At 28.5% G+C, this 27,789-nt stretch overlaps 3 protein-coding genes across 6 annotated transcripts; 2 read left to right on the top strand and 1 right to left on the bottom strand.

Moving 5' to 3' along the window:
- Positions 1-4,265: 4,265 nt before the first annotated feature.
- Positions 4,266-10,134, top strand: LOC132945361 (BLOC-3 complex member HPS1). Of its 2 annotated transcripts, XM_061015080.1 has the most exons (13): positions 4,266-4,420; positions 4,581-4,732; positions 5,487-5,639; positions 5,719-5,831; positions 5,896-6,141; positions 6,236-6,384; positions 7,231-7,355; positions 7,445-7,686; positions 7,766-8,006; positions 8,226-8,369; positions 8,464-8,577; positions 9,376-9,452; positions 9,519-10,134. In XM_061015080.1, exons 2-13 carry the CDS (start codon positions 4,613-4,615, stop codon positions 9,694-9,696), a joined length of 1,902 nt encoding a protein of 633 aa, XP_060871063.1. In that variant the 5' UTR covers positions 4,266-4,420; positions 4,581-4,612; the 3' UTR covers positions 9,697-10,134. The 2 variants fall into 2 exon arrangements, with proteins under 2 accessions (XP_060871063.1, XP_060871062.1); XM_061015079.1 differs by lacking the exon at positions 4,266-4,420 and having other exon boundaries at positions 4,439-4,732.
- A 2,002-nt stretch (positions 10,135-12,136) lies between these two features.
- On the bottom strand, positions 12,137-13,923 carry LOC132945090 (uncharacterized). Its single transcript, XM_061014719.1, has 2 exons — positions 13,708-13,923; positions 12,137-13,502 (listed from the first exon to the last, which is right to left on the bottom strand). Exons 1-2 carry the CDS (start codon positions 13,762-13,764, stop codon positions 12,849-12,851), a joined length of 711 nt encoding a protein of 236 aa, XP_060870702.1. The 5' UTR covers positions 13,765-13,923; the 3' UTR covers positions 12,137-12,848.
- Positions 13,924-14,134: 211 nt separating this feature from the next.
- LOC132945089 (PMS1 protein homolog 1-like) lies at positions 14,135-20,013 on the top strand. Of its 3 annotated transcripts, XM_061014716.1 has the most exons (16): positions 14,135-14,331; positions 14,754-15,010; positions 15,114-15,234; positions 15,300-15,464; positions 15,704-15,978; positions 16,050-16,178; positions 16,269-16,415; positions 16,608-17,147; positions 17,203-17,302; positions 17,416-17,649; positions 18,040-18,147; positions 18,239-18,506; positions 18,659-18,838; positions 19,223-19,353; positions 19,398-19,573; positions 19,648-20,013. In XM_061014716.1, exons 2-16 carry the CDS (start codon positions 14,873-14,875, stop codon positions 19,819-19,821), a joined length of 2,886 nt encoding a protein of 961 aa, XP_060870699.1. In that variant the 5' UTR covers positions 14,135-14,331; positions 14,754-14,872; the 3' UTR covers positions 19,822-20,013. The 3 variants fall into 3 exon arrangements, with proteins under 3 accessions (XP_060870699.1, XP_060870701.1, XP_060870700.1); XM_061014718.1 differs by lacking the exon at positions 14,135-14,331 and having other exon boundaries at positions 14,348-15,010; positions 18,239-18,329; XM_061014717.1 differs by lacking the exon at positions 14,135-14,331 and having other exon boundaries at positions 14,351-15,010; positions 19,416-19,573.
- The last annotated feature ends 7,776 nt before the right edge of the window (positions 20,014-27,789 follow it).

Raw genomic sequence — 27,789 nt, 5'->3', positions numbered from 1 at the left:
GTCGGGTGCATAAGAGTATAAGAAACTTCGTGGCGAGGAGTCGTACATCCATAGGCATATAAATGGGGGGGAGGGTACTGCATACCACTGCACTGCATACCCTGAACCATTCGAGTGCCCCTATTTTTCTGGCCAAAATTTACCGTACAATTTACAAACGGGCCTTATTATTTTTTCCGTTTACTGTTGGCATAATAATTGATGATAATAATATAGTGTCATTGTTAAGTTAATTCAGGGGCTAAAATACTGTGTTCCCTGAAAATCAAAGTGTGTCCCCTGAATGACAAATGTGTGTCCCAAGTTTTATAACGTGTTTTTAGTTTTATAGAAATAACAAACATTAATCATTTAATATTTTAATTTACTAGTTACCTATTCTGTTAACTTAAGTTAATTGATACTTACCTTCTAATTTTATTCCTATACTATGGACAAGTTTGTTATAAAAAAAAATAAGAAATGATAATGGGTCAATTCAAAGTAATTAGGTACCTGCTTTAGTATAAAATAACTAAACATGCAGGTACATAGAATATTTAAATTATTCTATGCTGTGTCTATTGAAATATAATATTGTTGTAATACCTACTGAAAAGTTAACTAGTAAGAGCATCGTAATTTATAGAATATTGTCATAATATTATATAATTATATAGGTACTATATAGCATATTATAAATATGTATTTATGTTTATTTTAAGTCTAAAATATATTAAAACACCGTCAAATGACCGGACTTGGGGCAGTTTTGAAATTCCATTGTAAATAACTTTAAGATTAATTAATCTAGACATATTTTCAATGTAACATTTTTTTTTAGTTAAGGTTTGATGTATTGATATCTGTTGCATTTGAATCGTACAAATTAATCCTTCTATGTTTTTTTTTTTTACTTTTTATTTACCTTTGGGCACTATGTTAAATTTTTAAAAAGTACTAGACAATTTTCTGAATTTAACAAATATATTTTGTACCTGGTGAGTATATATTAACATATAAAAAAAAAATAAAAACATTCTTGTCAGGTATTAAGTAATAGGTCGGTAACTTTCTTGTTTACCAATTAAATAAGTAGGTATTATAATATTATGTAAATAACATTAAAAAATCATGGTTAAATAATAGTGGCCCAAATTGTACTACTTGGACTAAATAAGTAAAACGCAATTTACAGAAATGTATGCCAGATTATAATATTTTTAATATTGAGTAGTACATTTAACATACATCCGAACATATTCTTTATTATCAATTGTTATGTAAAACGTCTAATTAAATGAGTATTAGTGTAAGTTTTCGGACCTTTTCAAAACAATAGATATTAAACTAAAAATTAATACTTTCATTTAAAATTTGATGCTGCAACACTACCAAAGTGATTTTAAATATTGTTAAGATGACAACAGAATATTTGTATCACATTAATTAATTGAAAAGAAACCATTATGGAGGTAAAACTAAAAGATAATATTTTTGGCCCGTTTGACGGTATTAAAAAATTAAAGTTATTAAACTGATAAATAGTTACCTAATTATGGCAAATTGTATATAGGTATGTAAAAATGTTCATAAGTGTATAAGTGTTTCCTTACGAGCGTGAATCTTGTTGAAGAGGGTGTGAGGGGCTTCGCTCTACCCCCACTGCATCTTTGGTATACACGTTTCTTGCGTGGTCTGAAAAAAAGGTCTGACAATGCCTATGTGTATATCCATTAGATAATAATAAATATATTGTAATTTGTAATAATATGTAATATTGTTTATATTTTTGTTTATTTCTTCGACACATAATGGGCCCTATTGTACAGGTTATAATATAACATAATACTATGTTTATTAAATATTTAGATTTAAATGCGTTCGCAAAGCTCTGAGGCACATAGGTATATTACCTATTTCATATTATGTTTCGTTTTACTATCGGCTTTCGAGTCAAATAAAGCGAACACGATGACCGTCACGAGATCGTATGTTCGTAAATCGCAACTAGAGCTGTACTTAGGAAATGGATGAAAGGGTATGTGTGTCGGAGAGGGGGGGGCTGGAATTATATCGAGGTCACTCCTCATGGATAGTGTTAATTTTGCACGCAATGGCTTCTCTCCTCCCCCCCCATAGCGCATAGTTTCATATTTAAATAACAAAATAATAAATACATATAATTTTATTAATACATATTATATTTCAGCGTTGTTGGGTTTTGTAGAATTATTTTGTGCCAATTATCTAATCCTCGTATACAGCCATATGCCCAAATTTGTGTACCTATTCATACCTATACGTAAATATACTATATGTAAGTATCACAGAACAAACAATAGTATCAATGTATATTATATAAGTAATCATACTTAAATACTTAATAGGTAGTTAATACTATAAATTCTTCCACAACAATCAGAGTTTCCACTAAACAAGGCCCAAAAAACCCATAATACAGCCACCGCCGGACTGCTTAATCTAATTACTAAACGTAAATTACATGTTCACATCTTCACTCAATTATTTCTAAGGAGTATAAATAAATAACAAAATCCACAGTAATGAACTAAGTCCAAGGCCATGGCTAATATTATAACCGCATTAAATAAATAGTGAACTTTAAATTATCAAGATTATAATATTATAATAATTGTATTATTTTTTTTTAATTTAAAATTTTTTTGCACAAGCTGTTTACGAGGAACTGAAAAAGAACACTTGATTTTCAAAATGATGAATCCTCCCACTAAAGAAACTATTGATTATTTTTTTTTCTATTTAGTTTTTAAAAAAAGTTAGTATAGTTTAACAGTTAATGATAAAAAAGGTGGACAAGTGGGTACCACTCTGCTGTACAGTAGTTGTCGAGCATCGGAGCACGTCGTTGTAATTGGCGTGTTAATGTGTTATATTTGAGTTCAATGATAAATCATAATCATTGTATACGAAAAACGATTCTGAGCTGAGACTTTGTGTCTTAATTGTATAAATAATCAATTTTCATAAAAATCTAAAATATTTCATGGCTATAAACAGCATGACTTTCCTCTTTATTTTTGATGGATGTAAAAATACTTGTTAGCTCACAAAGAGTCAAAATAGTTTGAAAATTTCACCATACATGGAAAATGCTAGTATAAATAATATTTGGTGAACATTTCATGAGTCTACGGTAGTTATTCGTTTTGGAAATACCTACAACAAAATATCAAATATCGATCAATAATTTACCACTGAATATAAAATATCGTAATAATTATAAGTTCAAAAGCTCACATAAAATTAATGTTCCGTTTAAGACCACTTTTTTTTTGTTATTATAAAAACTTATGTGAAATCTTCTATTCAAATTTTTAATCTTATATTTGAAAAGAAAAACTTATATGAATTTCTAAGCTACATATTATTTGGCGTATATTAATTTAAATGAAATAAAAATAATATACTATGCATTATGTATTCATCATAATAAATCAACTATATAGTGAAAAACAATATAATATTAAAATATGTGATATTAAAATGAATCAACATCTATGACCAATATTAAATACGAATTAATGGTATAATTATATTAAAATGGTAAATACTGTGAAGACTTGTACAGTTTTACTATAAATTATAAATTATAATAATACAATTTACTACATAATGTTACAAGTTATCACATGTGGCCAAAATGTCAAATAATCATCTAATAATTTAGATAATTCAGGGATTCCATATAACTGCATACTTTTTTCTTATGTAAGTACCTACCTAAGTTGTGATGTGTTATTCAAAAGTTAAAATTCGCCCTTCCTAAAAGCCTTAGCACGCTCATTCCGGCTTACTTTGAACATCGTACTTCCTAATTCTAATTCATTAAAATTAAAAATCTTTCGATTTCTGTCATCGGTATTAGATGTCTTTTTTTTCCTTATTTATTTATTTTCTCTCTGTCGAAGGAATGCATTTTTGTCGTGATTAAGTGCTTCAACTTTCAAGAGGTGGGGGGGGTTACGCATTGTTGCGACTATAGGTACACGATTGGGGGCACTAAGCTTCTCTCGACGTAAGTTTAGCCCCCTCAGACTGGGTCATTATTTATGTTGTACACTCTAGAAATTCGCTTGGCTAAACCGCCAAAACTGGTGAGAAAAATGATGCACCGAGATTTTTGGACCTATATTATAATATAATATGTTCGGACTTATACAGACTAGAGAATAGAGATACGCCGATACGCCCATATTCCCGCCGTCTGCCGCTGATAAGGGCAAGTGATCACACGACATCCATCTCGCCGACTGGCGCCACGGCGCGACCGGACACTTGCGCGCGCATTCTTTTTATTGACACCGAGTGGGTTTCGATTAGCTGGCTGCTGCTGCAGCTGCAATGTTGGCCTGGACTCAGCTGGTGTAGTGGTGTACTCAACATAATCCGATAACAGGTATCTTTATCGCTTAATCTTGTAGTGTAAATAATATTATGTTTCGAAGTTACGTACTTACTGCTTACGTAACAGTCGTCAGTCGACGAGTGACGACTATTTGTCTTTGACGTCCGCCGCGAAAAGTTTTTATTATTTATTATTGTTTTGTAATTTTCAGCCGGTGTCGTTCAGCATCAGCGAATAACAATCATGCGGTGTCTTATGGTGTTTGACCATTTAAACGACATAGTGTTCATGAAATGCGACACGAAATTCTGCCTACACATTAGGAAAATCGGAATTTCGCAGGACCTTATTAAACCGACAGAGGTACAATTTTTTGTAGTTTTTTTTATTTTGTATTTTGTCTTTGTTTTGTTTTATTTTTATTTTTATTTATTATTTTACGGGCTGAACCCATTTTTACATTAACATGTACCTACAGCTTGTACTTGGTTATTTACGGTTAAATCGTAAGATTTCTTAAATATAGTACAAAGGTTATCTTAACATTAGCAAAATAAGAATTCATTACTTACAGAATTACAATTTGAGTGACTCAATCAAAGATATACAAAATAAAAATTTAAAACTATAAATTAGGTCTACATTGGCGTTCCTAATCTTAACAGTTCAATTGCAAGGTAGAAGAAATAAAAACAGTGGATCGAGTTAATCGTTGAGGTACTTTAAAAGGAATTAGCGAGAGAAGCTCGAAAGCCTCAATTGTACCATTTAGTATTCTCTTAGTAAACCTGCAGAGTACCTACGCTCATCCAAAGTAGAAAAGCTTGGTTTGTTTGCAACCATAGTGTAATTAAGAGGCGGACAAAGAATATTTAGTATGAGTAGTATGGGACTGGCAAAATATAAATATTTATTTTGGACTCGCTCGAATTGTTTTCAATCATTGGTTGTGTGAGGATCCCACACAACATAACCATATTCAAGTAGGACGGACTAGAGCACAGTATAACATTTATATATTCAGTAAACAGTAGATAGTTGTAGGTACTTATAATGATGTTATAATTTGTATTAACTATTTCAATAATATAATATTATATTGTCTTATATTTTTAAGAATGAAAAAGAAGACTGTGATAAAATTGATCCAGACTTAATACTTCAGATTTTTTCACCGATGGTTACGTCCCAGAGAATTATGAATTGCCATTTTTCAAATCGGTATAGCTCAATGCAATGTCAAAATGGAACAAATATTGTATTTGATGAGGTAACCAAATCAACTATAGGATAAATATGCATACACATCTTAAGTATATTATATAGTTAAATTTTTTTTTTTCCTACAGTACTTAGGTCATTTATTCATTTATATTGGTGACAAAGAAGTTTCCTGGCAGCAAAAAGTACTTAGCGTATCAATTTTATTTATAAAAAGAATTTGTGGTTCTGATGTTTCATTGTAAGTTTAAAAAGGTTAAAATTTATTTATGTGTACATTGTATTATATACCTATTATGTCTTAGATTGAAATATAGTCGCCGTCGCCGTTTTCTAGTTTCTAAGCTTTTAGATGTTTGGTTAAAACGATCAAATGAAGAACAGTGTGTACTGATTGAAGCTGTTGAACAACTGACTGTCAGTGCAGAACTTTCTACAGCTGCTTTAACAGCCGCTAAAACAGCAGCCGAGAAAATGAAAGCAAAATCTGCTTTTTCTAGGGTTCATATACTCATAATGGTTCGACAGAAATTTTTGACTTTGTATTCTAGGTAATTACTATAGTCTCCATCTATTGTTCACTTTTAATATGTACCTTTTTAAGTCTTAGAATTGTATTATTATTTTTTAATTTATTGATTTTAGTCGAAATGCAACTGATCTGTCTGCGGGTGATACATTATTCTTAGCACTCTTAGCTGAGGCTATACAAACGGTTGATTCAGAACCTAAAGATAAATCAGATCTTGATGTAATTATTGTGGAAAAAGACAATTCACTACAGTTGGAAAATGGTAAGAAATATCTCTGAATGCCTATAGAAAATACTTAGGTAACCTTAGATTATAATATGTATTATAAACTATGGATGGAGTAAATGTGTAAACTGTGTACTCGCTCGTGTAATAGTTTCAAAATACATATAAGCAACAATATATACATAATATAGTATTTTATGATTCTTCTGGTTATATTGATAACAAAAAAGGTTTTTGAAAAATAATTAAATTATGAATTCTTAAAAAAATAATATTTAATTTGTTCAGTGATCATGCCGTCATGGTATGATCTAATAAATAATAATCAATAATAAGCCACACTAACCGACAGCGATAGTAGGCAAATGAATCTTAGTTTAATATTTGGCTTTTATTGCAAGCAAGTAAGTTATTGTACAGTCTTAACTTACTTCATTCATAGCTTTAACAGATAATAATATTTTTTTAAATTTAATCTTAGTTTATTTGTATTATCATTAATTAATAGTATTACAAACTCAGTTTATAAACATAATATATTATGTTATAAAAAATAATCTTTTAAATAATTAGTTAAAACCATCAAATACCATCAAAAATTCATATAATAATAAAAACTGCACATTATATTTGTATTAATCCAAGTTAATAGGTCTATGATTTTAGGCTTATCTTATTTTATCAATCTAAATAACTAAATAATAAATATGTGATATTTGTCTTTACGCATGCACCATTTAGTTGTCTAATTCATAGACTTATTGCTAATAATATATGTTTCATCAAATCAAATGGCTCCAACCCCATAGTATATGATCTAAAAAGTCAACACACTACACAGTTACAAATCAAAAGTAAGTATTTAATGTATGTTTTGTTCAGATGTACCAATGCCAAGAAACAAAATCAACAGCTTACTGATTCTTTTGGGTCAACATGGGTTAAAATTAAATGCTGTACACTTGTCATATATTACTGATGGTGTCCCATTATTTATCATTCATGAGGTAATACTGAATTCACACTAATATTGAATCAATTAAAAATAATTTCTTTTTATTAATGAATAATTATTACTATTATCTTTTTATTTTAGATTGGAAATGATGTTTTTAATAGTAGTGTAATCGATTCATTAACATCATTTTGCACAATCCAAGAAATCCAAATTCGAGGAACTGTAGACCGCGAAGCCCTTAAAATTGCATATGATACAGTTGATAGTTCCATGAAAAAAATTATTGATTTGTTTAAAAAGAAAAATGCTCCATTTGCACCGACTCGAAGTGTACTTGCCATAATTACCACTTTAGCTACTAGATGGGAGCCATTAAAAAAGTATTGACATTATCATATTTTTTTTTTTAGTATTAGGCAATAACCGATAATTTACATACATTTTAATTTGATTTTTTAGGAAATACCTAGATTACTTTAAAAATAATGACAGTTCATCATTAATTGCTATAGAATCGAGCAACATGAATATCATATGTAGTTTAAAAGATCTCCATCATCATTGCATGCTCAACGAATCATTGATTGACAATTATACAAAAGAGGCAGTGAGTGAAGCTTCTGCAATGGTTGCTGTAATGTTACGTGATTATACATCATTTTTTGAGGTGAAAGCGATGAACAATTTTACAATGAGATCATATCCTTTTAAATAAAGTAATAAATTATAAAACCATTTAGGTGAATAATAATTTAAAATAAATAATAAAAAGTATATAAAAGAAAAAATTTTGTCTAGAAACTATACACTATTATATTCTTTGTTTATTTTTAATTTTATTTTGAACATGTTATTTTGTATAGGTATTTTTCATTTAAATGAGATAAAATATATTTTCTTTAATTCCATTTATTTTACAAGGTCAACATTGAATATTAATAAATATTTAGAAGAATTCCCAGGTCTAGTACATTTTATTTATGTAGATCGAATGTCTCATCGGATGATTGCTCCAGGTTTGGAGTTTGCATCACAAGAAACACTTGAACTTACTAAAAAAAAGGTGAAAAAAAAAGTTATTTCATAAATTAACTTGACATATGTATTTGATTATTAAGTTGAGTCATTATAAAATAATATGATTTTGTTTTACTTAGGTATGGTCCATGATCGATTTTAGTCGACAGCATTTAAGAGATGGACATTTTATTGTACTTTGGAAAGATAACACTTTTACATATTCCTATTTCTTATGGTTTGAGGATCAATCGGTAAGTGGTTCTATTATAAATAACAATTTTATTTACAAGTGAGAAATTGGTACTTATTATCCAAGTCTACAGCTGTTCTTGCAACTTTTCTGGCCAAGACTCCCTACGTTTTAGTGTCTGCCATAACTGCAATATATCACATTATTTTATCAAGTATATATGGAAAACCCAGTAGCATAACTATGATTTTTTTTTAATGGAGGAGTTAATTATATATTTATGTTTATTTTATTAAGTATTAAACATTTATTATATAACTACATAGCTATTAACTAATTCCACTAAAATTAATTATTTAATTCTAAACATATTTTACTTAAAATAATACCACTTAATATATTTTATAGGATGTATATTACATATTTATTAGAAAGTCATAAGATATAATTAACTGTTGAAAGTTTTTTTGTATCATTAAAGATATCAAGGTTAAGATTATGTTAAATTCCTTTAACAATAAATATTATTTAAATACAAAAATATAAATTTTAATTTTAATATTATTCATAGTGACTGGAAACTTTACTTCACTATGTGTAGTATATTATCATTATGTACTATGACAATGGATTTTCAAAATATTTAGATAAATTTCAAACTATTTAACCACAAATATACTCGATAATAAAAAATAGGGGAACCTAAGCCCCCCCCTAGTTGTGCTACTGATTACATATCTCATAAATAATTTCTAAGATCAATGAAGGTGGGTCTATAGGTAATTTTTTTAATTAGTTCATAAATGTATTTTAGGGCAGCGACATCCAGTCCCTATTTGACTATTAATTTTTATTTTAGGGTACATCGTTAAAGCCTAGAGTTCAACCTACAGCTTCAGAGTTATTTCCAGGAATATTAAATGGTGATTACTATGAGTGAGTAGAAATTGGTAAAATTATTTTTTATGTTAAAAGTTTTATTTACTGAATTAATGTTTTTAGGAAGCTTTTGGAACAATGTTTCCCAAGAATTCCAAAAGGTAAAGTACGATGTTTTGAACTATTCTGTGTGCATTTGGGCCTGGCAACTGCTTCCTGTGTGTTGGAACATTCTCGGAGATTATCAGCAACTGTATGGGAAGTAACTGGAAGACCTAGTAATCTTCTAGATTTGTTTTAAACGCTATGGTTGATTAAAATGTTTCATTCCAATTTTTTTTTTTATATAAAATTAACGTTCTGTTTGTATTGATCTCATAGTATGAAGTCACTTAAACCATTTTTTTTTTAAATATCTATTATTTGTTTATTGTTTGGTTATTATTTGTATTATTTTACGTTATGATATAATTTTAATGTTTTATTAAAATTTATAGATTTACTCAATAACAATTTATTATATTATTGCTACTTAATAATGGTGAACTTTATACTTAAATTAAAATCATTTTTATGTGCCAATCTATGAATTAAATACTTATTTATTAATAAAAACTTAAATGGGTATTTTTACTGTTATAAACTATAATAAGTGTACATTATCCAGAAAAAAATAATATTAGATGTAGTCTTGGTGAATGTTTTTTATACGGGTTCTCAATCTATGTCATATTGTTAATCAAATATATGATATTGCTTTTACACTTAACCTTTTGTCATTGTTTTTAATTTAATTAATATCATGTAAGTACAAGCTTGATGTTATTGTTACAATGCGGAGAGAAGTAGGTACAACCAGTGCCGCAACTATAGAGCCAATGACGTTGGGCCCCTCTTTCTTGAGCATCATACATAAAACAAATACGGACTGACTTCACACTATGAGTATTCTTTACTCCTTAAATATAGAATACCATTGGTGGATGTATTGAATTTTAAAGAACCGATCAATAGTTTCCTCCATTGAAACAATCAACAAATCTAGGGCAAGTAATTTTGCAAATATTTGTCAAAACGGACAGACCTTTGCATTTTCATTATATGAAATCAAATACAATTATTATGAATCAAATCGATGGACAAATGAACAAAAAATCATCTGTTGACAACTTTGAACCGGCGGGCCCCAGTTCTGTGCGCCGCCTGCATCTATGATTTTTACAGCACTGGATACAACATAATTGATGCTATATGTGGCGTTGATGATGATAATTGACCTACACAGATCTTTGAACACCTGTGGTCGCATAAAGTTATGAGGCTGAGTTAGTGATAAAATATCACATTTTTCCAGTGTACAATTGAATAAAAAATATATTTACTGCATGTGGAAAATGTTCATATTTAATGTTGTACCTAAGTAAACTGTTTAAAGTATCCTTGTAAAGTTGTAATTCATACTTGTACTTTACTTTTTAGATAGTTTAATTTATAAAATTGGCTTTAGGTATTCAAGACTTGAGCTCTAAAATAGACTATAGTGGCAAAAGGTATAAAAGAAAATTCAAAAACTATATTGTTTGGGATCATACATTTTTATTTTTTAGTGTTTCCGTAAGTGTTTAACCAGTGTTGCAGAAGTCCTCATTGTAAAATAAAGGGTGGGGGGGCGGGGGTTTGGACAAATTACATGATTTCAGCTCGATATTAAAATTTCTAATAAATTAAGTTATTTGATTATTTTATAACAAACTTTCAAAATATTAATAATAGGTTTCATAATATTGATCAAAATCAAATATAATTCCGTGACAAAATTTATTTTAAAAAGCATAATAAGCCTATTATATAATATTATATGCATGTACTGCCTGTACAATCTACACGATCACCATGCTTTTTCCTTTAGTTTCATATCGCAATGGTCTCGTTTCTGTTGGCTGCGCTATTACAGAAATTTACAACTACATAAACGGGACAGACGATATGATAACGTATGCAAGTATGCCGAGATTGTTTCCATGGACGGACCGTCCTTAGGGTATAACTTTTCTCACCCTAAAATATTATAAGACTCAAGCTATCTCTCTTAACTCGCTAGATACAATCACACCTGACCGGCTGACAGTCCTCAGAGTTAAGATGGAATATGAAGGTACCAACACGTTGACTATCAAATGTAAGATCCTGCGTAAATAACTTTTTACCTTAAAAACGAAGATGGTGTAATCTTTTACATAGACGTTTTTACCTAACAAAACAAATGGTGTAGTTTCCTACATTGACCTTCTACAGACTAATTTTTAAACTTTTGTCTTATGATTTTACCAAGCTATTTAAGCGTTTGTGCTTGAATATAGAAATAAGTACAGTTTTCAAATATTCAATGTTTAACTGTTATTTTCTTGGTATATAGCTTAAAAATATAAAAAATATGTTATTACAATATATCGATAGGTAGTCATGTTATTTTATGGTAGTATTTAATAAAGATTATATTTTTCAAATGTGCCGTTTTTGTATTTGTAAATATTGTGATTACAATTAATATTTTGATTTTAATTAATTATACATTGTACAAAACTTGTGCAAAAAATAAAAATAGTTCTACTGCCATAGCAGTACTAGAACATTGATTAATTTATTCATAAACAATTTAAACTCAAATATAAATTATATATTGTTACGTGTGGCCCCGTCAGAGATCCAAAAGATGATGATTTGAAATAAGTCGTAGTCAATTTGAATAGTAAAATTAAATAGTTGTTTATTCTAGTGATATAATCCACGTGAAATATAATTACTACATAGTAATCTGTTACATACATTAATTTATTTATTCAGCCAAAACAATTACAATAAAATAAATATCTAAGCATCTGGTATACGGAGTTCAACGATATTACAATTCGTTTAAAGTAAAATACTTATGCAAATAAAAATAACATGATAAAAAAAAAAAAACTTTAGAAACAAAAATGTACATCAGCATACATATTAAAATATTATAGATATTATGTTTAGACATATTGACTTTTTATGATTTTATTGATACACACATTATCATCAAGATCAATAACTATTTTATTTATTGCCTTTTTTATTTGATTTCTATTCATTATATTAATTATATCTTCTGTTCCTAAATTTTTTCTAAACCCGTATTGTCCAGTAAATATTATTTAATTTCTCTCCAAGTATTCTAATAGTTGATTTTTAATTATTTTTTCAAGGACTTTAGCTAAAATTCCTACAATAGAGATTGGTCTATAATTAGTGAAATCAGTTTTATATCCTTTTTTATGAATCGGTACGATTCTAGCTACTTTATGTTCATCAGGTACATTACCATTTATTATGCTACAGTTAATTATGTGAACAATAAGTAATATCTCATTACTAAGATAATATAAATATTTACATAAATATAACTATTATACTAAATACATTCTTCTATAACCTTTTATAACATGCTGGATTACAACTGCCAATGTGTAAGTGTTTTAATCTGTTGGTCATGTTTGCATTCAAGTCAATGGTACCACGCCTCACATTGTCGACCACATTTGAATTTGAGTTGATATTACCATGTGTCACACTGCCAAGCACATTGGCTTTTGAGTCAATGTCACAGTGTCTGACATTGTCAAACACGCTGGCTTTTGAATCAATGTTCACATGTCTCACATCGCCAAGCACATTGGCTTTTGAGTCAATTTCAACATGTGTCACATTGTCAAACGCGTTTGCTTTTGAGTTGATGTTAACATGTGTCACACTGCCAAGCACATTGGCTTTTGAGTCAATTTCAACATGTGTCACATTGTCAGACACGTTTACTCTGGAGTCGAAATTAAGGTGATCAAATTCTTTCATCATATAGTGTCCTATCGAGTTGGAGTGGGATGTTATGGTGTTATTGTACTCTCCATTCTCAGTAATCATGTTGACTACACTCTGAATTCTCTCTTGGACAGCAAGAGGACTGTATTGCCCAGTCAACACACTTTCTAGGCTTTCCCAGTACTTATCCAAACGTAGACTGGATGATCCTGTGATCACCCGGAGTAGGTGTACAGTACGGCTGTTGCGGTACGGTTTCAACTTCTACAAAATGGAGGCAGAAAAAAATAGGTAAAAATAAATTAAAAAGTTCGTAGAAAAATAGTCACACTTTCAAACGAAACAATAATTATTATTGTGTTTTAAAACGAGATTTATCTGTAGACCGTAAGAGGTAAGACGAGACCAGTTCGCTATCTCTAAGATACCTATCTCGTTTATAATGTACTGCAATATTAAAGGGACGTACTTTTTTCAATTCCTTTAGGCGTCGTTCGTATTCAATTTTTTTTTTATTTTTCGCCATTTTCGGACGCTGTCTGTGCAATATTCGGTACAATCTGAATAAGATGGTCAAATTGGTACTTGACGACTAACGCAACAAGTGCCGGAGTGATTCGTTGCACCGCGTCCGTACCTACGACAGTAATCACTACCACAGAACAAACTCCGTAGCAACCACCTTAACGAGCTCGAAATGCTTGAATCATCGAGTTATAATATAACCTAAAATTATTGTTCTGATTATTCTATACTCTTTTCCACGAGAGACCGTATAGCGCATGTAAAACGATTCGATTGGTGCGTCGAGAACCACGTGATCACGCTTACAATGGATAGTTGGTGGGAGATGCGCGGCGGCGAACCAGTTTTAATCGGCCGCCGGTCCCTCGTGAAAAGTAGTATAAATGTATGATATTATGGATATCTGTGGTTTGGACTAATTTATACTTTATAGGCACCGAACTAAATACCAGCTGGTAGTCGGCGGGTACGACACTCCGTGAATTGCTCGGATCGGGTGATTGTGGCCTTGAACATGGTCTCTAGGGGGTCATGTGAAATAAGGAATGGTAAACCGGTCGACCCTTGAGTAAGTGTTTTCTGATTACGGGTAAACAAGGATCTAACATCATGTTAGTTCCTAGGTTCGGAGTTTCAGACTTCAGATCAAACGTAAACCGAATCAGCTGATCGAGTGTCGCTTCAATATTGTTCTATGCTAAATACGTATTTATAGTTCAGTGTTTATAGGTCTGTGGTTAAACCATTGACCTATTATAAATAATAATAATTTATAATAGGTCAATGGGTTGGACTAGATAGCCTAGATAATATAATTATATATAAATGATCTCTAAGTTGGACATATCAATACACCTTGGTTGGACACTTGGACCACGACAGTCTAAAGATTCGTTATCATAATAAACACAAATCGTGATAATTGATAAGCTATTGCGCTTTTTTGTGAATTCAAATTACTTTATTGTTGTTACTTTTTTACCTCTATAGTTGTATTCGAGACGTGTACCAAGTACTTATTTAACTCCGTCCTCACTTATCGTCTTTTCAAATGTAATCTCGAAACCGAGACTAGACAGTCATTAATTACAGAGGTGAAAGGAAAAGTTATGTCGATGAAACAATTACCGTCGGAAACGATCAAACTTATAAGTAGTACTCAAGTCATTACGTCGGCGTCGTCGGTGGTAAAGGAATTAATGGAAAACTCTATTGACGCCAATGCTACAATCATCGATATACGTCTGGTATTAAAAATCATAAATAAACATAATATTATTGAATATTGATATAATCATTTTAAAAACCACTAATTTTGTGTTGCGTTGAACACATTGTTCGATGTTTTAGGACAACTATGGGCTGGACAAGATTGAAATTCGTGACAACGGGGTTGGCATTTCACACAGCGACGTGTATGTCATGTGTTTGCGTAATTACACTTCCAAAATATCCGAAATATCCGATTTAGGTTTGCCATGTTTTTTTTTTATATTTTCTGATAGAATACATTTTTCTAGTTTTTTTACTAAACAGGTAAATTGACTTACTACGGATTTCGCGGCGAAGCTCTTAGTTCCATCTGTGCTGTAGCTGATGTGACTGTTATTACAAAATCAGATTTTGATGAATATGCCAAATCGTTTAACATGGACAGCAATGGTCGTGTGAAGGATAGTACAATTTGTCATCACCAAAAGGGTTGGTAAATTATATTTTTATAATTTGCAAGTGATTCTGATACGTAGTTCTTAATATTGATATATAAGCAAATATTTTTGCCTATATTATCTAATATTGACAAGTCTTGGAGTTTCTTGACGATAATTACTAGGTATAATGGTATATACTAGTATTTTCCACGGATGCTGTAGATAGTATTGTATACTATTTATTATAATTTACTTAAAATTAATTTTAATGGTATATGTTTTTAATAGGTACAGTTATCAAAATAGTAAACCTTTTCAAAAAGTTGCCAGTTCGAAAACAGATTTATAGTTCTAAGAAACAATGTGTTAATGATTTACGAAGAGTTGAAAATATTGTTAAATCATTAGCAGCTATTCAACAAAATGTTCGTGTTTCTCTGGTTCATAATAAATCAGTGTTGTGGCAAATGACTTCAGCCATCGATTTGACGGTGACATTTGGCCAAATTTGGTCATCGTCAATGACTAAGTATGTAAAGCACTTGACGTTTACAAGCGAAGAGGTTAGTTTTTGGTGTAATTGAAATCAGATAATTTGATATTACTTTAATTCATAATCATTTAATCACATTAGGTAAATATTGATACAGTTTTACCCGTACAAAATATAAATGTGCAAAATTGTTTTTTTACCACAAATGTTGCTGATGCAATTTATTTATATGTTAACAAAAGACCAGTCAGAGACAATAAAATTGAAAAAGTAAGAATACATATTATCAACAAATAAGTTGATTTTTAATTATTTTAATTGGTGACTAAATAATTTGTTTTCTTTAAATACATTATGTAGCTTATTGTTGGAGAATTCAACAATTATTTCGGACATTATTTACCTCCAGGCAAATACTTGCCGTGTCTTATATCTATAACCATCCCACCTGAAACTATTGACATAAATTTGGAACCAGATAAATCTAGAATATTATTTCATAATCAGGTGCAGTATATTGAAAATGATCAAATATCAACTATAATGACATAAATTACACCAACATATTGATTATTATGGCACAAAGCTTGTTACTGTGTTAGTCTCGTTGCTGTTATTATAATGTCATTAATCATTAGTCCATTACTAATGTTAATAAATTTATTACCATTTCAAATTCAATTAAAAACTAATTTTCAGGATATGATACTACTCAACCTTAAGAACTGCATTACTAAGTATTATTATAATGATAAAGTAGAGAATGATCAGTCTAATATTAATGAAGTCCTTGGACATCCAAATAATAAAAGAAAAATACCTTGTGATTCAGAAGAATTCCAAATAAAAAAATCTCCAATCTTAATGTCTCCGGCTAATGATTCTTTTATCCCAAATGCAGAGTCGACTAAAATTATTAGCAATGAATCGTTTAACTCTGTATCAAATAATGACGAGCATACACAAATTGTTAAGGAATTAAGCTTAGAAGATATTGATTTTGAAGAGCCATTTATATCAAAGAAAAATAAAAGTGACAATAAATGTTTAGAAAATTACAGTGTGGAAATTACTGATGATATTTCAGAGTATCGTAAAAAGTTATTGAATATTGGAAGTACTTCTCCTTTTCGTACAATTCAATCTGATGAAACAAATGTTAAAAATTTTAATACTGAAGATATATCAATTTCTCAATGGAGTAAAGGTGATGTAGTTCTGAATGGAAAACCATTAGAGGTATTTATATTTATATATTTTATTGTCTTGGAAGTATAACAAAAATAATTTCTAGAGTGGAATTGTGTTAAAATCTGATTTATTGCTTGAAACCTTAGACAGAAACGGTATGCTAAAAATGAATACAGAAACGGAAATTTTTCATTCTCAAACTGGTATTAAATATTAATATTTTTCATTATTTGTATTTTAAACATTAGTTTAACTGTGTTTAACATGTAACTGATTTATAATATTTGTTACTTGAAAAAATACAAATGTTTTTTAGTACCCCATAAGGATGAAAATATTATAATGAAAAATTATAATCCAGTGCATATAAATGATGAATCCTCAGAAAATATTTCAGTAAATTCATCAAATAGCAGTATGAAACAATTAAAACTCAAACAACTTTTTCGTACAGTTTCTGTTCCTGATGAGCAAGTTCCTGGTCTTAATCATTTAGTAAATCGTCCACAGTCATGGGTTCCTCAACCCAGATCAAAAAGAACAACAAGAGGTATTTTATTTATTTCCATTTCTGTATTTTGCAAGAGTGGGTTAGAACTTATTTAGAATATATTTCAATTACAAAATGTAAATTAATTTATCCATGTTTATTCTTTTGATAAATGGAAATAGGTTTTTAAATTATAATGTAATACTACATAATATTATGTCTTGACTAATTATTATATTTTTTAAATTATTGTAATCAATTTGTTCTTTGAACAGAAATATTAAAAGTTTGAACACCTGAAAACCATATAACACATTTATATTATAAATAACAAAAATATATTTAATTTAATTTATGTCCACATTAATAAAAAGTATATAAATTTAACTATTGTTAAATAAAATTAAAATTATGAAATCAGTAAATATAATATATACTAATACATTTTAGATATTCCTGAAGAAGATCTTAGTGACACTATTCGTAGTGTAAGCAGTCAAATGGGAAACAAAGAGATGTCAGGATTTACACTGTTTGCCAGGGAAATGAGAGTTAAAAGTATTAACATTTACAAATTATCAACATTTACAAGCTTAAATTTAATATTTGAATACATAACTATGAATTAAATTTATTTTTTTTAATATAGTTATTCAAGAAAATCCAGGAATAGAATTTACAAAAGTAAGCAAAGAACTCGCAAGGTTATGGGGTGGTTTGAGCGAAGATGAAAAATTAAGGTATAAAAAATTGTCAAATGAAAAGAAAAATGTGATAATATCCACTAAAACAAATGATGTACAATTACCGAAAAAATCATTTCAATCTATCTCTAAGAATCTTGAAAGGCATTCTACCCAAATTAACGTAGAATTATCTGAGATTAAAAGAAATATTTTGAAGAAGCCAACAATGATGTTAGTGTAAAAATTAAATTTGTTAAATAATCGATTTGATGAAAATTAAATATTAACCTTTAAATAAATCAAATATAAAATATGTATACCTTATATATATAAGGTTATCTTACTTATATAGGTAATAACATAAACATTTATTTTTTAAATAGCTCATCAGAATTTATGCTTATTGGTCAAATAGAGGACAACATTTGGCTTTGTTGTGTGCGTAATGAAATACAAGTTCTAAATATTTGTCGCCTTCAAGAAGCTGTAATTTTTTTCCAGAAATTGGCTGATAGTGAAATACCACTTAAAATGTTGGATCAATCAATTATAACTAGCAAAAAGTAATTATTACTTTTCTACTTTGTTTTTTTCTCTTTAAAATGTACTATGTAAGAAGATTAAATACAGATAAAAAAACTACTCAAGTGCGATTTCTACGCATACGGAGCGTCATTGATATTTTGGTCACTGCCAAATACAGATTCCTTATACCTATGTCAGCAATTTAAAATGCTTGGCTCTGTGGTGCGCCTGTACCATGGTTAGGTTAGTTATGGATAACTCAGACCTAAGATGGTTATTATTAAGTTCATTGGTGACTGAAGAGTTTTTAGTGTAACATTGTATATTTGTATTGAACTATAATATTATGTATGATTATATTTTATGGATTGATTCCAAAAAGTGAAATTTATAATTCTAATTAAAATTATGAATGTTTGTAGATATTTGGGGGAAAAAAATTATCGCTTTCTAATGGATCTGGATACTTCATACGAACCATCAGCTGATAAATATACTATAACAGATAAAAGAATAGTTAAGAATGGTTTTAATGTTGTTATTGTATTTAATGGTATGTTATGGTTTATTGACAAAATATAACACCGATAAAAAAAGGAATTCAAATTCTTACAGATGATTCTGAAAATCCTGATATAAATATCACAGATGTAGCCCTTCATATATCAACATATGGTGCTGAGGAACTTAAACAACTTTTAGAGTTGATGCAATTGGAAAAAGAAAATAATCTACATTGTTGCCGTCCATTGAAAGTGGTCAACTATCTCCGGGTATTGTTTTATTTATTTTTAAAAAAAATAACATTGAAAAAATTAACTTTTTTTGATTTATTTTTTAAATTTAGAGTGAAACAGTGAGACATTGCAAGACAACCGGTCTCCCTAAAACAAAGAAAGAAATAAATAACCTATTGGAGTATTGGTTTCAAAATGAAAAGCTTTTCTCGCATAATACTTGCATTCACCACAAAAAAGTTTTTTCATCAATACACTATATTAATGAAAACTCAAGAACATAAAAATATTCATTATCATAATTCTCGGTGTAGTTCAAGTATAATGTATGTTGTCAACCTATTGCTTCTAATACTAACCATATTACATTTATTTTTAAAATTTTAAATGAATGTTTGAATTGAATAATTATTAAGTATATTGTATAGTTTTTTTAGAATAAATAAATAAACATAAACATTAAATATTTTCATACCAGAAAAAAAAATGTGTAATGAGAATTTATTATTATTTATTAATGTCTAAGAATTAGGTACTTACAACATTTTCACAGCTCAGAATACATTAGATTTACGTCGGTGTGCATTTGTTGGTACAACAACTGGGTTTAAGGGGTCGACAATGTTGTGTCCAAATACTAAAAAATTAAAAATATGATTGTAACTGTCAACGCAAGGATAATGAGTATATACTATACAGGGTGATTCATTAAGCGTAAAATACTCATTATCTCAAAAAGTATTAATGTTTTTGAAAATATTTTTTTACATAGTTTCATATTGTTAAAAAACAACGTTTTTATTAAAAAAATTATATTTTTAAGATTTTTGAACGACAGCATAGAGTTTTAATTTTATATTCCAAATCAGAATATTTTTCTAAGTATTTTGACACATAAAAATCGAATTTAGGACGAGTAGTTTATGAGTTATAAGTATTTAAAGTTTAGATGGGCAGAGTGGAGTTGTATTGCCTGCCTGGGTTACCCCGCAAAATGTTTGTCCACTACTCCGTTTGTCTAAACTTTAAATACTTATAACTCATAAACTACTCGTCCTAAATTCGATTTTTATGTATCAAAATACTTAGAAAAATATTCTGCTTTAGAAAATGAAATTAAAACTCTATGTTGTCATTCAAAAAAGTAAAAAAGAAATATAAGGATAAAAAATATGAGTTTTTAATAAAAACGTTGTTTTTTAACAACTTAAAACTATGTAAAAAATATTTTAAACTACAGACATTAAACTACTAAATAGTTGAATATATGTTAGGAAGAGTCTGATACTCTGATGAATAAAAATATAATATTAAAAATAATATAGTTTTGTTACTTAAAAATGAACTTCTAAGCCTTCGTTTGATTAAAAACAAAAATATCATGATTAAATTGTGGTCTGTGGCTCTTCAACTTGGACGTACTTTGGAGGCTCCTCCCTTTTGCCCACATAATATAAATGCAACTGGCCATAACTCACAAATGTTAGTATCTTTACCTCTCAGAAGTTTGTGTACTAGACGCGAGTTAAAAGCATCGTTTCTCTTTGCACTAATTTCGGCCTAAAATTTTTAAGCGAAGATGAGAATTCAGTCCATATTTTATATGTTTAATAACTATGCCTGAGTGAGGTGAGCACTGGGAGCGTATGATAACTTAATAGGCCACAGATTTTTATGTAAATACAAAATTGATAATTGTATTGAGTGCAGATTTCTTAATTCGATAAATTCTTAATTCAAATAATGAGCGCGTATCGTAACCATCCTAAATACAATAAAACGTATTCATTATTACATTTCCCATATTTTCCATATGTAGGTATAATACCAGTTATCAATATTATACACCTTGCACGAAACTTATAATAATTATTTATTATTATCTATGATATCACCACATATCACAGAACAATTATTGTGATTAGGTATGGTATACTATGGTTACACCATAGCAGTGGCGGCTTGAACTTTTTTTTTCTTGACTCACATTTAATATTTTTACACCAACCACCCTAAAAAATTTTTCACTGCTCTCCAAAAGGTGAATTCATAGTTTTTTAGTGGATAAGTTATGTCAGTTATAGGTATTTAATTGGTATACACAGTAAATATTATATAACCCTGTATCACCCCTGAACCAATTAATAATTGTACTTATATTACATATCAATATATGCATTACATTTAGAAAATATTATATAATAATACATTATATTCTAAATGTTAAGTATTAAATGTAATATTTTCAACAATAATCTAAACTAAAAATTAAATTTAATGATATTAATTTAAAAAAAAATTCATGTGATACCAGTTTGTACTTTGTATGCACTAACCTGTAGTTATTGAAAATGTCAAGATAATTTCTTATTTCTTACTTATTTTAACGGTTTAAAGTCAATTGTGAAAATTGAGTGAATATAATAAAATTAATTAATGTAGATACATTATTAATATAACCATGAACCATGATCTTCATGAGAAAAAAAGTTAACCGGCTCCAACTTAGTAAATTTGAATATTTTTTTATTGAAATAATTGGAATTCTTTTAAAATAAAAGTAAATACCTAATAATTTTATTGTTGATACATAATTACCTAATATATTTTTATGATTCAATATCTTATTGTATAAAAGTTAAAATAGGTAGGTAATATATTTAAAAGAAAACAGAGACGGGAGCAAATTCAATTTAATGCATTTTGCATAATATAAACAAAAGTTAGGTATTTTGTATTTTAGATACATAAGTTATAACTAGTGCTAGGATTTATACGTAATAAAAAACCAAAATTAAGTACATTTATATGTAATTAAAATGGCCAAAATCTGTAGTATAAAATAAAAAATATGTAGTAAGAAAAATTTAAAAATATGTTGACGTGTTAAATTAAAATACAATTCTAAATCATTTTTGAATAATACAATTCATTGTTTTTAATTTCTAATCAATACTACTACAGTACTACTACTACTAAACCACCAAAATTGTCAAAATGAACGAAATATGTAAAATTAAAGCAGACATTTTACAAATTATGAAAAAATATGTAAAATTATATAAAATAAAATATTTATTTTTTATCTTTTTTATTGCAAAACATGTGAAACGAATCTATCATTTGCAATAAATAATTTATCATGTTTTAGTAAAAATATGTATTTACATACAAATCCCAGCCCTAGGTTTAACTGATAAGTAGTTCCTGGACTTATAGGCAATAAAAATCTATAACATTTGTAGATTCATATTATAATTATTTAAAAAATATGCAATATTATTATGTTTTTTACAAATTGTATTAAACTACGATTTTGACCAAAAATATTAAACCATCTACCTAAATAGTGATGAACTGATAAGTCATGAAGACATTAAGTTACTTATATATTTAAAAAAATCCCTTTAAATTAGGTATCATAATATTTCTGTAAATTTTGAAATTAATTGTAATACTTTAGCACTATTTTGGGTAAAAAGTAAAAACAACGTAATATTTTGTTAATAGAACTTATAAGTACTTACTTAAATGTAGTGAAAAAAAGATTTTATATCTTGCGTTCGTCCTGCACCATTTTTAATGTTATTCAATTTACAAGCCTTTAAATGCTTGTTCCAATTCCATAAGTTCATTGATGCCTTAATTTTAACACACGCACATTTTGTTTCATTTTCATCCATACCATATATTTTAAATGTTTACGTTTTAACTTTAAAAAAACACAAGTTTATTCACTGTAAGTTGCAACTGCCAATACTGCAGTAAAACTAAACAGTATTATTATAAACTTCAAAATGTATAAAAATTGGGTACTACGTGGTATCTCGACTAGGTACTTTAGGTTCACAACCTTGTTATCTCGATTACCAAAATATTTCCAAGACTACCTATTATATGATCATCCGTGTTATTTCGACTACCGCAGTAAAAATATATAAAATATATAGGTTAAATCTATTCTGAATAATAATATAAATCTATTTTGAAACACGATAAAATGGCATAAAAATGTGTATAGAAAAAATTGTAATAATATAATATAAAAAATAAATAAAAATGTAGTTAATAATTTTTTTGAGGAGGAAAGCAGGTTTTAATATCCATTAAAATCTTATTAAACGGTGGATCGTTACCAAGGTTTTGTCACCAAACAAATTCAGTCAGGTATGAATCTAGATGATGGCGAGCTGATCCCGTATAGTTTTTGTTTCGCCACTTTGCCGATCCCCAAAGGCGTTCAATTGTTTGGGTGTGTGCTCCTGTGGTTGGGTCAACAAAATTGATTGACAGTATAGTGATGGAAGCCGGATGATTTTAATAATTCGGTGTTAAGTTTTCTTATAATTATAAATAAGTCTTTAAACATGATTCAAAAAAAAATTTGAAATTAATTATATTGTGTGAATACACATTACAAAGTCCATACAAAAAATTCAACTAGTCGCATAAATAAAAAAAAAATTGAAGGAGGGTTTCGGCGCCCGCAGGCAAATGCATTTTAGAAAACAAAAAAAAATTTAAAAAAAATATTATTGTAGGAATACACATTACAAAGTCCAAACAAAAAATTCAACTAGAGTTACATAACAAAAAAAAAAAAATTGAAAGAGGGTGTTGGCGCCCGCAGGAAAATGCATTTTAGAAAACAAAAAAAAATTAAAACAAAAATATTATTGTAGGAATACACATTACAAAGTCCATACAAAAAATTCACCTAGTCGCATAACTAAAAAAAAAATTGAAGAAGGGTGTTGGCACCCACAGGCAAATGCATTTTAGAAAACAAAAAAAAATTAAAACAAAAATATTATTGTAGGAATACACATTACAAAGTCCAAACAAATAATTCAACTAGAGTTACATAACAAAACAAAAATAATATTGTAGGAATACACATTACAAAGTCCATACAAAAAATTCACCTAGTCGCATAACTAAAAAAAAAATTGAAGAAGGGTGTTGGCACCCACAGGCAAATGCATTTTAGAAAACAAAAAAAAATTAAAACAAAAATATTATTGTAGGAATACACATTACAAAGTCCAAACAAATAATTCAACTAGAGTTACATAACAAAACAAAAATAATATTGTAGGAATACACATTACAAAGTCCATACAAAAAATTCACCTAGTCGCATAACTAAAAAAAAAATTGAAGAAGGGTGTTAGAACACACAGGCAAATGCATTTTAGAAAACAAAAAAAAATTAAAACAAAAATATTATTGTAGGAATACACATTACAAAGTCCAAACAAAAAATTAAACTAGAGTTACATAACAAAAAAAAAAATTGAAAGAGGGTGTTGGCGCCCGCAGGCAAATGCATTTTAGAAAACAAAAAAAAATTAAAAAAAAAATATTATTGTAGGAATACACATTACAAAGTCTATACAAAAAATTCACTAAGTCGCATAAATAAAAAAAAAATTGAAGGAGGGTGTTGGCGCCCGCAGGCAAATGCATTTTAGAAAACAAAAAAAAATTTAAAAAAAAATATTATTGTAGGAGTACACATTAAAAAGTCTATACAAAAAATTCAACTAGTCACATAACAAAAAAAAAAATTGAAGGAGGGTGTTGGCGCCCGCTGGCAAATGCATTTTAGAAAACAAAAAAAAATTTAAAAAAAAATAATATTGTAGGAATACACATTACAAAGTCTATACAAAAAATTCCACTAGAGTTACATAACAAAAAAAAAAATTGAAGGAGGGTGTTGGCGTCCGCAGGCAAATGCATTTTAGAAAACAAAAAAAAATTAAAACAAAAATATTATTGTAGGAATACACATTACAAAGTCTATACAAAAAATTCAACTAGAGTTACATAACAAAAAAAAAAAATAATATTGTAGGAATACACATTACAAAGTCCATACAAAAAATTCACCTAGTCGCATAACTAAAAAAAAAATTGAAGGAGGGTGTTGGCACCCGCAGGCAAATGCATTTTAGAAAACAAAAAAAAATTTTAAAAAAAATAATTTTGTAGGAATACACATTACAAAGTCCATACAAAATATTCACCTAGTCGCATAACTAAAAAAAAAATTGAAGGAGGGTGTTGGCACCCGCAGGCAAATGCATTTTAGAAAACAAAAAAAAATTTAAAAAAAAATATTATTGTAGGAATACACATTACAAAGTCCATACAAAAAATTCACCTAGTCGCATAACTAAAAAAAAAATTGAAGGAGGGTGTTGGCACCCACAGGCAAATGCATTTAAAAAAACAAAAAAAATTTAAAACAAAAATATTATTGTAGGAATACACATTACAAAGTCCAAACAAAAAATTCAACTAGAGTTACATAACTAAAAAAAAAATTGAAGGAGGGTGTTGGCACCCGCAGGCAAATGCATTTTAGAAAACAAAAAAAAAATTTAAAAAAAAATATTATTGTAGGAATACACATTACAAAGTCCACACAAAAAATTCACCTAGTCGCATAACAAAAAAAAAAATTGAAGGAGGGTGTTGGCGCCCGCAGGCAAATGCATTTTAGAAAACAAAAAAAAATTAAAATAAAAATATTATTGTAGGAATACACATTACAAAGTCTATACAAAAAATTCAACTAGAGTTACATAACAAAAAAAAAAATAATATTGTAGGAATACACATTACAAAGTCCATACAAAAAATTCACCTAGTCGCATAACTAAAAAAAAAATTGAAGGAGGGTGTTGGCACCCGCAGGCAAATGCATTTTAGAAAACAAAAAAAAATTAAAAAAAAAATAATATTGTAGGAATACACATTAAAAAGTCTATACAAAAAATTCAACTAGTCACATAACAAAAAAAAAAAAATTGAAGGAGGGTGTTGGCGCCCGCAGGCAAATGCATTTTAGAAAACAAAAAAAAATTAAAAAAAAAATATTATTGTAGGAATACACATTACAAAGTCCAAACAAAAAATTCAAATAGAGTTACATAACAAAAAAAAAAAAAATTGAAAGAGGGTGTTGGCGCCCGCAGGCAAATACATTTTAGAAAACAAAAAAAAATTAAAATAAAAATATTATTGTAGGAATACACATTACAAAGTCTATACAAAAAATTCAACTTGAGTTACATAACAAAACAAAAATAATATTGTAGGAATACACATTACAAAGTCCATACAAAAAATTCATCTAGTCGCATAACTAAAAAAAAAATTGAAGAAGGGTGTTGGCACCCACAGGCAAATGCATTTTAGAAAACAAAAATATTATTGTAGGAATACACAATACAAAGTCCAAACAAAAAATTCAACTAGAGTTACATAACAAAAAAAAAAAATTGAAAGAGGGTGTTGGCGCCCGCGGGCAAATGCATTTTAGAAAACAAAAAAAAATTAAAACAAAAATATTATTGTAGGAATACACATTACAAAGTCTATACAAAAAATTCAACTAGAGTTACATAACAAAACAAAAATAATATTGTAGGAATACACATTAAAAAGTCTATACAATAAATTCAACTAGTCACATAACAAAAAAAAAAATTGAAGGAGGGTGTTGGCGCCCTTAGGCAAATGCATTTTAGAAAACAAAAAAAAATTTAAAAAAAAATAATATTGTAGGAATACACATTACAAAGTCCATACAAAAAATTCACCTAGTCGCATAACTAAAAAAAAAATTGAAGGAGGGTGTTGGCACCCGCAGGCAAATGCATTTTAGAAAACAAAAATAAATTTAAAAAAAAATAATTTTGTAGGAATACACATTACAAAGTCCATACAAAAAATTCACCTAGTCGCATAACTAAAAAAAAAATTGAAGGAGGGTGTTGGCGCCCGCAGGCAAATGCATTTTAGAAAACAAAAAAAAATTAAAACAGAAATATTATTGTAGGAATACACATAACAAGGTCCATACAAAAAATTCAACTAGTCGCATAACAAAAAAAAAAAAATTGAAGGAGGGTGTTGGCGCCCGCAGGCAAATGCAATTTAGAAAACAAAAAATAATTTAAAAAAAAATAATATTGTAGGAATACACATTACAAAGTCTATACAAAAAATTCCACTAGAGTTACATAACAAAAAAAAAAATTGAAGGAGGGTGTTGGCGCCCGCAGGTAAATGCATTTTAGAAAACAAAAAAAAATTAAAAAAAAAATAATATTGTAGGAATACACATTACAAAGTCCATACAAAAAATTCAACTACTTACAAAACAAAAAAAAAATTGAAAGAGGGTGTTGGCGCCCGCAGGCAAATGCATTTTAGAAAACAAAAAAAAATTAAAACAA

Source organism: Metopolophium dirhodum, chromosome 5 (assembly GCF_019925205.1).
Source record: "Metopolophium dirhodum isolate CAU chromosome 5, ASM1992520v1, whole genome shotgun sequence".
NCBI classification, from domain to species: domain Eukaryota; kingdom Metazoa; phylum Arthropoda; class Insecta; order Hemiptera; family Aphididae; genus Metopolophium; species Metopolophium dirhodum.
Note: the sequence above shows the minus strand (reverse complement) of the source record. Positions and strands in the feature narration are given on the sequence as shown.

Excerpts from the sequence above, each read along its gene's own strand:
- LOC132945361 (XM_061015080.1), top strand. The coding sequence starts at position 4,613 with ATGCGGTGTCTTATGGTGTTTGACCATTTAAACGACATAGTGTTCATG. Across the intron at positions 6,385-7,230 it reads TTCACTACAGTTGGAAAATG|ATGTACCAATGCCAAGAAAC; the intron begins GTAAGAAATATC and ends TGTTTTGTTCAG. Across the intron at positions 8,578-9,375 it reads TATGGTTTGAGGATCAATCG|GGTACATCGTTAAAGCCTAG; the intron begins GTAAGTGGTTCT and ends TTTTTATTTTAG.
- LOC132945090 (XM_061014719.1), bottom strand. The coding sequence starts at position 13,764 with ATGGCGAAAAATAAAAAAAAAATTGAATACGAACGACGCCTAAAGGAA. Across the intron at positions 13,503-13,707 it reads GCCTAAAGGAATTGAAAAAA|AAGTTGAAACCGTACCGCAA; the intron begins GTACGTCCCTTT and ends TCCATTTTGTAG.
- LOC132945089 (XM_061014716.1), top strand. The coding sequence starts at position 14,873 with ATGTCGATGAAACAATTACCGTCGGAAACGATCAAACTTATAAGTAGT. Across the intron at positions 16,179-16,268 it reads GAGACAATAAAATTGAAAAA|CTTATTGTTGGAGAATTCAA; the intron begins GTAAGAATACAT and ends TACATTATGTAG. Across the intron at positions 18,839-19,222 it reads TCAATTATAACTAGCAAAAA|ATATTTGGGGGAAAAAAATT; the intron begins GTAATTATTACT and ends GAATGTTTGTAG.